At 54.7% G+C, this 12,044-nt stretch overlaps 1 protein-coding gene across 1 annotated transcript in view; it reads left to right on the top strand.

Moving 5' to 3' along the window:
* Positions 1-12,044, top strand: part of ANO1 (anoctamin 1, calcium activated chloride channel) — a 145,867-nt gene that overhangs the window by 78,692 nt on the left and 55,131 nt on the right. Inside the window, exon 4 of the mRNA XM_015568944.1 lies at positions 4,701-5,033. Within this exon, the coding sequence (XP_015424430.1) occupies positions 4,701-5,033 (333 nt within the window). The remainder of the gene's footprint in view (positions 1-4,700; positions 5,034-12,044) is intronic.

Below are 12,044 nucleotides of genomic sequence, written 5' to 3'. Positions count from 1 at the left end.
ATCCCCCTGCCCCGCTCATCTGGATCCAGAAACTGTCTTCCTGAAATCCTAGTGAGGGTCTCAAAGTTTGCAGAGAGGCAACTTGGCCCTTCCCTCAAGGTCTTCACAGACTGGAAACCGCAGACAAGCCCAGGTGAGACCACTGACTCTTACTTTGCAGGTCTCGGGTATCGAGGGCCTGAGGGCTGTGAATCGGGCACTGGCTATAGGAGAGGTGGCCACAGAAGGGCTGGAGGCAGCAGCTCTGGGAGCCGGGGGCCTGTCTGGGAGCCGGGGGCAGCGTGGGTGGCGGGAGAACTTCCTAGAGCCGTGGTCGGCAAACTCGTTAGTCAACAGAGCCAAATATCAACAGTATGACTGAAATTTCTTTTGAGAGCCAAATTTTTTAAACTTAAACTATGTAGGTAGGTACATGGTTATTAACTTAATTAGGGTACTCTTAAGGCTTAGGAAGAGCTACACTCAAGGGGCCAAAGAGCCGCATGTGGCTCTCGAGCCGCAGTTTGCCGACCACGGTCCTAGGGCATCCTTGGCACAGCTGAAGCCAATCATTGTCGCTCCGTGGTTATCTGAGTCACCCAGTGACAGCGGCTCTGTGCATGCAAAGGCCAGAGGGCGTGGGCTGCTATCCAGTTCCCAGACGTGCCCCCGACGCGTGCGGTGTGGACGTAATTTCAATCAGCCATCAGCACAAGCCGGTCCCATGCGACTGCCGTTCCCCGCCTGTGACTTTGTGCCTCCCTTCTTCTCATTCCCAGATTCAAGGGTAAAAGTCACTTGGTTGTGTCTGTACAAAGAGATGTAAGGAATGACTCAAAAGCTAGAGGCCACGTTGGGTGCTGTTTATTTCATGAACTGTTCTTTGTGTTCATCGGTGAGTGTTTTCACTTTCTTCCTTCACACTGGTGGCTGTCAATGGCCCCATCTACGTGCCCAACAAGCCCAGACACTCCAGAGGCACCTGACGCTGGAACCTGCCTGCCTGAGAGACAAGCATTGCGCTTCCCTGCTTATCTGCAGTTGGAGGCGATCTCTTCGTAGATTACAGAGTTTGCCTGATCAGCAGAAATTGACGTAGAGTGCTGTGATTCAGGTCTTTTTTAGTTTTGGAATAAAATGAAGTTTGAGTGATGGTCCCCTTGGATCTGAAATTGAAAACCGAAAGAGATTTGGCAGGTCAGTGATTTCATTTTCCCCATTTTAAGAAAAAGAAAGAAAGAGAAAGAGAATATGGGAGATTCCCCTGGAATGGTCACTGAGACTTTGGTCACTGAGACGTTGGCTATTTCACCCGAATGTGTGATTCAGCTCCTGGAGCGCCAACTCCAGGTCCGAAGCCAAACAAATGAACACGTCACATGGGGCCCTAGGAGCGTCCCAGGTGTGGACACGGGGCTGCAGTCCCCTCTTCTGCCCTTTCCTCGGGGTTTGGGGAGGGAGTTTGTAGAGGCAGGTGTGGCCCAGTTGTGGACTGCCCTCTCACTGTTTGTGGTAGTTGGGACAGGGCCTTTGTCCCCTGACATCTTCCCATAGACCCTCAGGAAGCCATTTCTCTTCTATCATTCTTCTATCTTCCTTGGGGAAGCTTCTTCCAGGAGCACGTCCCCCCAAATATTCCAGGGATTGATCTTCAAAATACTTTCAAATCTCCCCTCAGTCACACGTTGCCCTGACAAGACCTATGTCGAGATGTTTTGTCCCCATCTCACCGATAGAAAACTGAGGCTCAGTGCTGAGGAGTGTCGTGAATAAGCTGGGTCTCAGCTTCTGTAACCTTCCTCCTGGGGCCCCCACCAGTCATGGTGTGCAAAACCCAAGCCTCTGCCATCCGTTCATGCATGCATGCATTCATTCATTCCACAACCACCCATTCAACCACGTTTCCCTGCGGAGTCTCCCGCCTCTTCCTTAAGGATAAGGGAACATCCTGGAGCCCCTGAAATGGGAGGTTATGCATAGGATACACGCACATCCGCCCACTGCAAGTTCAATCTGCCTTGCTGTCCTGTCCTACACTCCACTGCTCCATGGAAGGGCCCCGTAGAGTCACATGGCCACCATGTCAGCTTCTGTGGTCGTCACAGTGTAGCCACCTCCCCAGCTCAGAGTTGCTCTTCAGATCCTGGGGCCTCCCAGCCCGTGTTGAGTGCAGTAGAAAAAGAGCCCACACTTTTCTGTGTAAAGGCTGCTCACCCCTCACCCCTTATTCAAGTAGGATCGTCCCATTTTATAAAGTTAAGCCAAGACGCAAACAAACAAAGCAACTGCCCAGGGACACAAATCAGTGACAGACAGGGCCAGGTCTGGGGGCAGGATCTGGGACTCACACCAGTGCTTGGTGCTGACTCCTGCATGTCCTGGCAGTGCATCCAGCTCTCTTTTATAACTCTTTTTACATCTAGGTGTGGCATTGCCACCATCTTCCACTTGCGGTCCACTTTGACCATGAGATTATTTTTCCCTGTCCTCTCTTAGGTCTCTGTGCTGTGTCTCACTTCCCAATTAGAGCAAACTTCCGTTGCAGATTCTGGGAGGACCTGTTGTAGATGTTTTATATATATTAATACATTTATTCCTTGCTACGACCCTTTGAGGGCAGTCACATCAGACGAGAGAGGTCTTGTTATTTAACCCCCAGCCCTCATTTTACAAAGAAGGACCCGGAGGACAAAGAGAGGAGGCTGTGTGCCTGGGAGGAGGCAGCAGTAGTGGCAGAGCTGGCCTTTTCCCTCAGGCAGGAGGATGCCCACTGGATCAGGCCTCTGTGCTGCCACTCCCTAGGTGGTTCGAGATATGTGTGGGGCTGTTTCTGTGCTCCCCAGACTGTCAGGCCTTATGGGTCCTCAGCCAGGCCTCAGTGGACAGAGTTGTCGTCTAGTGTTGAACCTGGGGGGTTGGCGACTGCCCCTAAGTTTATTTCCCTGCTCTCTGGCTTGATGGTGGTACCTCTGAATTTCTTTCTCACTCTCTAAGGCAGTGGTTCTCAACCTTCTGGCCCTTTAAATACAGTTCCTCATGTGGTGACCCAACCATAAAATTATTTTCGTTACTGCTTCAAACTGTAATGTTGCTACTGTTAGGAATCATAATGTAAATATCTGATATGCAGGATGGTCTTAGGCGACCCCTGTGAAAGGGTCATTCGATCGCCAAAGGGGTCGCAACCCACAGGTTGAGAACTGCTGCTCTAAGGGTTCGTGTGTCCACTTTGTTCAGTAGTAGCGGTTATTCCGGCCAAGCAGAAGGTGCCATGCCCACCCTGTGTGTAGCAGGTGATGAATGGAGGTGTATTGGGCAGTTTCTGGCCTGGCCCCAGGGATCCTGCCACCCACCTTAACCCTGTGAGTTAAGGCTCCTAAGTGGAAGGTTCCCCGGCAATCCCAGCACACGAGACCTGGAGTGGTCAGGGACCCCCAGATCGTGGAGGACAGGGGATTCATCCCACGCCCTGGAAGCTTAGGTAGAATTACGAAGCACGGGGGAGGGAGGGTGTGCAGGTAGGGAGCACAGCCCGTGAAAGGGGATGAAGATGTCCTGACTCCTGTAGACCCCGGGGGGTGGAGGGTAGGGGCACAGGAAGCTGGGGAGGGTGGTGTGGGCAGGACACGAGGATGGACAGCCACGCCTGGCTCAGCTCTGAAGAGGGCAGTTCCCCATTTGGAACATAGGGTTAAGCACCTTGTACAAATGCTGAGAGTCTGGAGCGCCCAGGATGCTGGCAGCAGTCAGGGTGTCCACTGTGGTCTGACCTCACCCCAAGTTCTTGCCCTGCCCGGCAGCAGTTCATCCCCTGAGCGCCAGCCGGTGCCTTCCCCGGGCAGCCTTCGGGTCTGGCCTTTCTGCCCACTCCGCCGGAGAAGAGACACCACATTTAGCCGCCAGCTCACTGTGACTCTGCACTTCTCTGACATTCCTGAGATATTGAGGAGAATGAGCCTCGGCCGTTGGCACCAGGATCGAAGGCAGGGTGACAGGACGTCCCCCAGCGCCTGTCCTGGGAATTAGATGGAGAGTGTGCCCAGCACAGGCGTTCTGTAACTCAGATAACCCTCCTGGCCGCCAGTGGACAGCTTACATTATCCTCCCATTTTACAGAGACGGACACTGAAGCCCAGAGCGGGTAGATGGAGAGGGTCCACGCCCAGATTTAGAGCCAGGTCTGGCTGGCTGCAGGGCCTGGTGCTCGGCCACTGCCCCTCATGGCCCCTTCCTCACTCGGTGCTGAAGGAGAGCGGCACCTCGAGTCCCCGTTACTGTGCAGGGATGGAGCAGCCTGGGTGTGCACACGGGATTCAAGGCTGGGCAGTGACCTCAGGAGCCCTCACAAGCCCAGGCCTCTATTCTGCCTGTGACCCTGTGTGAGGAGCACCTCCTAGGGTCTACCCTGGTCGCCTTTGGCAAACCATCTGGTCGCTCTGGGCCAGCCCGCTCGGGCTCCTGGAACCAGGAGGCCTTCCGAGGGCCGGTGGCCTGCTTGGCATCTTCATGTGTCCTTCCTTAGCAGAGAGTGTCTCCTTCATGTCAGCAGCATGAAGGCGGCCGCCGCGGTTGACTTAGCCCCTCCCCGCATTCGGTGATTGTTGAATGGCTGATGACTGAGGGAGCGAGTGGATGATGTGTTCGGTCTGAAACGCGCTCCCTCTGAGGGCCCATCCCCAACAACCCAGCGGTGAGTGGGTTTTCCTCCTCTTCCTCTGCAGCTGCTGAACTCGCTGTCCGTGAACCCTGACGCCAAGTGCAAGTATGGCCTGTACTTCCGGGATGGCAAACGTAAGGTGGACTACGTCTTGGTGTACCATCACAAGCGGGGCTCGGGCAGCAGGACGCTGGCCAGGAGGGTCCTGCAGAACGACGCCGCGCTGGGCGCCCGCAGCGCCCGGCAGGACCAGCCCCTGCCCGGGAAGGGCAGCCCTGGGGGTGCGGGCCAGCAGGAGCCCCCCATGGACTTCCACGAGGATGACAAGCGGTTCCGCAGGGAGGAGTACGAGGGGAACCTCCTGGAGGCGGGTCTGGAGCTGGAGCGCGATGAGGAGGTAACTGTCCCTCTTCTTATTGGCATGTTGGGCAGACAGGGTGGAGAAGGCGGGGCGTCGGTGGGCGGGGCTGTGCGGTTCTTCAGAAGGCGGTGGGGACGTGCCCTCTTAGCTTTAAACCTGTTCTTAGGGAAGATGGATGAGAACACCACCCTTGTTAAGGTTGAGTAGAAATTGCTTCGGGGGGCGGGGTTGGGTGGAGGTAGGGGAGGCCAGGGGAAGGTCAATGGGGAAAAAAAAAGAAGACATGTACTACTATCTGTAATACTTTAAACAATAGAATAAAAAATTTTTAAAAATTAGAAATAGGGCCCTAACCGGTTTGGCTCGGTGGATAGAGCGTCGGCCTGCGGACTGAAAAGTCCCAGGTTCAATTTCGGTCAAGGGCATGTACCTTGGTGCAGGCACATCCTCAGTAGGGAGTGTGCAGGAGGCAGTTGATCGATGTTTCTCATCTATGTTTCCAACTATCTATCCATCTCCCTTCCTCTCTGTAAAAAATCAATAAAATATATATTTTTTAAAAAGTAGAAATAGAAAAAAAAGAAAGAAATTGCTTCCAATGGCTTTGGGGAGTCCCAAACCACCCCCCTCCAGGTCACCTCTGCTCTGGGGTAGGACTGACCATCTAGCGATGACCTTTGGGGTGGAGGCCTTTCCTGCTCCGGTCAGTTCCTTCCCTGGAAGATGTGCCCCAGGGAAGGGACGGAGGATGGAGCTCTCCTGGGAGTCTTCTGGTGGTTGGTCTTGGCCCTTCTCAAAGGCTCAGCTTCTCCAAGTTGGGAGGTCAGCCTGACTGAGCCCTGAGGGCTGGTGCTCTGAAATCCCGAAACTCCAACACTTTTCTGGAGCCCCGCTCCCCGGCAAAGCCTGAGAGAGAACCTTTCTAAGGGAAAGGCTTGGTGGAGAGCAAACAGTGAACTCACCTGGCAAGCAGGGCCGCCCTGGTGGCGAGAGGCAAGCAGTGTGGAGAGAGGGCCCTTAGCAGCCCTTGGTTTGCCAGTGCTCCCCCGTCGACCCCTTAACCTCTCTGTGCACCGGGCCTGCCTTCCGTGAACACTGGGGACCGGCCCCTAGCCCAAAGAGCTGTCACTGCGAGGGTTCGTGGAGAATCAGCAAAAGTCTGCCCCGCACATTGCGAGCAGAACGAGTCACGAGTGAGCAGGTTAACTTAGGAAGCTAACAGCCACCTGTGAGTGTTCAGGATAAAAGTCGATGTCGATTTGCTATTTCATCGATGAGAACCATAATCAATAGCGAATGCTTTGGGTCCAGTGATAAGCATGCTTTTGGGATTCAGTTGGGGAGCCCGTGGTGTGACGTCTGTTTCCATTGACCTATTTCTACCCTGACCAGTCGTGGGCCTGTGTGTTTGGCATGGAGCACGCCTCTGGGTCATGTTCACCTTCGGGGGTGGGGCGGCCTGCCGGGCGTGGGTGCCTTGCGCTGCAGGGATGTTGGAGTTGCAAGGGCGTGTGACGGCCTCAGAGTGCTTTGACGATCAGGGACTTGGTCCTGACATGGTGGCAGAGGGCCTCTGTCCCTGACATCGGGCAGCAGCTGCAGACAGGTGTGCGCTGGCCCTTCCGAGTTTTGTGACTCACTTTGAGCTGGGGCCACTCAAGACAGCAGTCGTTTCTGATGACTTTCTGTGTTGTTCCGCCCGGCCAGCCCTACAGCAATCTGTGGAGACAATACTGCTACTATGCAGAGCTGACTTAAAAATGTCGCTTTCTAACCGGAGGAACAAACGCTCCTCTCGCCGGGAGCGGGCGGGCAGAGCCGGGATCTTGGGCTCAGTGTGGTGTGTGCCAGTCTGTATAGTATACCCAGGGGTTTGCTGTCGCTGCCATTCTTTCCTCACTACAACTATGAAATGCCACGCTTGAGAGGGCCCACGAGGTCTGGTGACTCACACTGACCCTGGCCCGATCCCAGACCCTCTACCTGTCCTTTGTTCAACTGCTTAGGCCTCAGGTTCCCCATGTGTCAAATGGAGATAAGCCTGGTGTTTATATCACTGGGCTATCGTGAGTAAAATGCAAGCCTGGCACATGACAAATTCATACCGAACGCTAATAGTATTTCATCAGATACTACTGTTCCTGGGGAAGTGGGAACAGCAGTGCCCTCGAAGGAGGAGAGAAAAGAGCCATATCTTTTTAAATAACTTTGTGACAAGCAAACATAAAGACGTTGGTTACTGTCACCAATAAAAGATCTAGTTTTCCCAATAAGGGGCCCAAAAATGTCATTGATAATTTGGCTCGCCTTTCAGCCGCCAATTGGGCCGTTTTAAAATGAAAATGCTGTGGTGGTGGAGACTAGACGGTCTGAGTTTTCAAAGCAGCTGACGTTGAGTGCGGACCGTCTCCGGTGGAGCCTCTCCCCGGTGAGCCGTGCTTTACCAGGGTCCGCTGTAATTTGCAGCTCTCGCCTGAGACCGTCAGGCCCAAGACAGCTGGGAAAAGCCTTCATCTGCTGCTCTCACCTGCTCTCCCGAGACAGGTGGGACCAGAATCTGTTCAAAAGCCACTTGGGCTCAGGCAGCATTGAGGTGTGTGTCGGCCACTGTTGTGTGTTTCAGGGAGAGACAGCTTGTCCATGAATCAGTCCCCCTGGTGCGCTCCGAGGACCAGGCCTGAGAGGCTTCGTAGTGTGGGAAATGCGACAGCCTCGGAAGGACCCCAGGTGTGCAGTCGTACTCAATTTGAAGCGAAATTTGGTGCCCATGTGCACTTTTCTGGGGAGAAAAGTCCATGGAATCCATTGGATCCTCAAATACTCAGTGACACCCAAAGAGAAGGGACCATTGCATTGAGCAGGTTTCTCACCCTCGGCGGCACTGCTGGCATCTCATATTTAGCAGCATCTCTGGCTCTCTCTGGCCAGTAGCACCCCCAAGTCATGCAACACAGAATGTCCCCAGACATTGCTAAATGTCCCTGGGGGCTAATACTGAGAGGCTCAGCTTTCAAGTGTTAATGTAAAAAAACATTCAAACCTGTAAAGAATTGTTTTTTGTGAGTTTTGTGAGTTTATTTGAGTCAAACTGTCGACATATGACGGGAAGCAGAACCTCACGGAATTGAGATAATGCTCCGGAGAATGGCAGGTTACATCTGTATTTATACATTGCAATCAAAGGAAGGGGCATAGGTGGGTTACATGAAATCCATTGGTGATAGACTAGAGAGGCGGGAGAAAGTAAAGGGCGGGGGGGACCCCTGGGATTGGATAAAAGGTAAAATGATAGACACATACTTAGGTGGGTGCAGGAACAATTAACATAACAATGAAGGGATTTGTGGTACAGGCACATTAATTAGGTTGTGCCCCAGAGAGTCCAGAAAAAGGGAAGTTATAAGTTACCCAGACATTTCAAGGGTATGTTATCATAGATACAAAAAGACAGATAGGCTCATTCAAGGTAAAGGTTGACCTTGTCAGTGAAGATACCGGCCTAGGACGTAACTGCCCACCCTAACTGCTTTTAATGAAAGCTTAATTTCAGACCATCCTTTGTGGTTACTTAAAGTCTCTGAGTTTGCAAGACCGCCATGCAGGCCTCCCCTGAGCTTGTCAGGTTAGCATGTGGCCCCTTTCGTCCACAAAAGTCTAGGGGAAGGAGGGACAAGAAACGGGACAGCTAGACAAGGCCTCCTGGGTGTGATGGCAGCCCCCCTGAGCTGTCTGCTGGCCCAGGCTCCCCTGGCCGTGTCCAGGCAGTCCCATGGAGGTCACCAGCAGCACAGACGTGACCTGCCTTTGCTCCCGGAGGGGCAGCAGGCATGCTGTGCTGTGCATTGAGTCAGGGGGTCTGTTGAGGTAAAGACATTCCTGATGACGTGGAAGACCGGCCTGGCTCGGGGCGCAGTGGGGGCCGGTTCTTAGGGACACGCAATGGTCATTCTCCTGGGGCGGCCATGACAACTGGGGGGCTTCAAACAATCCAGATTTATTCTCTCCCAGTTCAGGAGGCCAGGAGTCTGCGGTCGAGGTGTGGGCAGGGCCCCCCTCCCTCCCAAGGCTCCAGGGGGAGGCTCCTTCCTCCCTCTTCCAGCTTCTGGGGCTCCCGGCTTCCCTTGGCCCCTATCTTTGTATGACTTCTGTGTGACCTTCGTATAAGGTCACTGGTCCTGCATTGAGGGCCCACACTAATCCAGTATGACTTCCTCTTGACTGGGTTACATCTGCAAAGACCTTCTTTCCAAACAGGATCCCATTCAGTCACCGATATGGAGGGTTAGGACACGGACGTCTCTTTTTGGAGACACCATTCACCAGCACAGCAGCTGAGGCTGTGCACTGGAGTAGTGGCCCCAGGAGTGGGTGGCTCACGCAGGGGTACGAACAGTGGACGAGGGAGGTGCGGTTCTGGGTGGGGGCAGAGCAGGGTAGATGGTCTGGGATGGGCCCAGCCATGGTGTCAGGGCCCAGGATATGCACAGAAACCCCCCACCCCCGTGGTCCTGTCGGAATGCGGCTCTGATGCAGGTGTGGGGTGGGAACGGGACTGAGTTTCTGACCAGCTCCCAGGGCGCGGGGAGGCCGCTGCCCCCGACCACACTCTGAGGCATGAGGAGCATGCAGGCCTTCTTCTCCATGTGCCCACAGAGGCATCCTCAGAGGAGGGCCCCAGAGTCCACGCCCCGATCCCGTGTTGGCACCCAGAGGTAGCCCCGACAGAGCCCCCAGCAGCCATGATAGGAAATGACAGGAAGAAAAAGCGTGGTGGAGGCAGGAGGCCCCGCCTTCCTTCTGAAGGAACACGCCCTCTATCCCTCCCTCCGACAGCAGAGGGGTCAGCGTCCAGGATCCCATTAAATGGACGAGAGCAGTTTGTGGCCAGCGCGCTTCCTCTCAACTGAAACCCATCAGCATCTTCCAAGTCCAGCCTCAAAGCCTGCCGGACATTATTTATGTCCGGGGTCATCGCCGAGAAGGCCACACACTGTTATCCGTTGTGTGTGCCGGGGGCGCCGAGGCCCACACTGCCCTGAGGATGAACCTGACCTCAGCTCTGGCAGCACAGTGAGGGCCTCGGACATCAGAGCCCTGGGAAGTCTGTCCGCCCTCACACTGCCGTCCAGGGTTCAGCCGTGCGCCCGGCTGTCTGGCTCGGGTTCCTCCCGTGGAGCCCGTGTGGTCCCTCAGCGACATCTGTGTCCCATCCTTGTTACTGGGGATGTTCCTTTTGAGAAACAAATGAGGGAGAACGGAGGCAGCTTCCAGACCAAGCTTCGGGCGCGGGATGCATCGTGGGCTGGCAAAGATGAGGGCTCAGAGCCCCCGAGGCGGGTTCAGACCAACTCAGCCACTTCCTGGCTGATCGGTCTCAGGCAAGGGGCTTCCCCTCCTGGACCTCAGTTTTCCAATCTGCGAAATGGAGGCGATGGTGCTTCCTTCCTCAGGGAGTGGGCTGAGAGAGTTACTCCTCGCCCCCACCCTGGGCACAGGTGCCCTGCTCATGGTCACAGGGGGCTTCAGCGCCTGCCTTTCTTTCTGCCTGTCGGGAACCAGGAGGCAAATCTTGGGGGAAGGGTCTCTCTGCAGATGGAGACACCCCCAGGTGACAGGGCCGGGGGCCGGGTTGGTCTGCGATGGTCATGGCCACAGAGAGGGGACTTGTTTCCTGCAGTTTCCAGCTGAGGCCTGGAGGGCATGGGCAGGTGTCCCAGGTGGTTCTGGGGCTTGGCTGACAGTGATGACCAGCGGGGGTGAGGGCGGCCCCTCCCCTGTGGCATTGAGGAACTTGAGGTCTAATCCCAACATCTCGATACATAAGAACAACGGAGCAGCAGACATTCTGGGGGGGACTTGTCCATTTGGAAGCAAACCCTAACCCACCCATGTGAGCTCCCTAACCCCGCCGTGAGTAGGTGGTCCTGGAATTGATCCCTTTACAGGTGGAAAGAAAGGAACTGAGGCTCTGAGAGGTGAACCCAGGAAACTGACCCCACAGGGCCTGGGTCCCAGATGCTGGTCCTGTCCTGAAGCAGTCATTTCTCATTCGTAATTCCACCAGGATACATCCGTGTCTTTGGCACTAAAGGTTTTATGTCTTTTGAGTCTTTCTGCTGAGGCTCTTACACTCCCACCTGAGTTCCTTTGGCCTGTCTTGGTTTGTGAGCCTATCTCTTAAAGTGTATCCTGGACATTCTTTTTAAAGCCGAGTCTTTAAAAGCCCTCAAAGATGTTTGCACAGCCCTGCCCGGGTCCCAGGTGGGTTGTGATAAAATCTGTGCCATTCTGGCTGCAGCTGTGTCTCAGGCCCTGGAGTGCCCGAGTCAGCTCTTTCTGGCTCGTTGGGAACCTGCCAGCTGGTTGCTAACCCTTTGGTAGTTTGCACTAGGCCACAATGGGAGTATTTACACCATGGGAATGGGCAGAAGCTACAACTACAGATCAGGGCGAGGGGTTGTGTTTTCTCTCTGGAGAGCCAGGTTACCACCATCAACCTGCTCTACCCTGCATGCCTGTCTTCCTTTCTCTGGCTGAGTATTTTCAAACATGTCTGTGGAGTGTTTGATTCTCTTGCTGACACTCTATTTCTGGAAGTTCTCTTGGGTTCATTTCCAAGTTGGCTGTGTCAGGTTTTAGTAGTTTCCTGTCCTTGGCAGAACCTTTCTGATTTATCATCCATCTAACCCTTTCAGAACCCAAGACCCAGGGCTCACACCTGGGTGTACATGAGCGTCTCTTGCCAGTGTCTTAATTTAGTTGGGGGCCCAGTCGGAGCCCTGACTCTGTCTCCTCCTGGAGCCCCCGCACCACAGCTCTGGCCCTGGCCAATCTGTGGCCTCCAAACTCCCCAGCATGAGGGGCCCGAGTCAGGATGGGTCTCACCACTCTGGGGCCTCCGGCTGTTGGAAAGGGGACCCGGCGTGTCACACTGTCTTCCCACCGCGGTGGGCTGCGGGCAGGCTGGGCACCGTGTTTTAAAACATCCCGTGTGTGTTCTTGCCGAGCTGGTCCCATGACCCCTTTCCCAAGTCCGCCAGATGTTTC

The sequence above is a fragment of the Myotis davidii genome, unplaced genomic scaffold (genome assembly GCF_000327345.1).
Source record: "Myotis davidii unplaced genomic scaffold, ASM32734v1 scaffold425, whole genome shotgun sequence".
Taxonomy (NCBI): Eukaryota; Metazoa; Chordata; class Mammalia; order Chiroptera; family Vespertilionidae; genus Myotis; species Myotis davidii.
The sequence above is the reverse complement of the archived record's forward strand: the minus strand, read 5'-3'. Positions and strand labels throughout refer to the sequence as shown.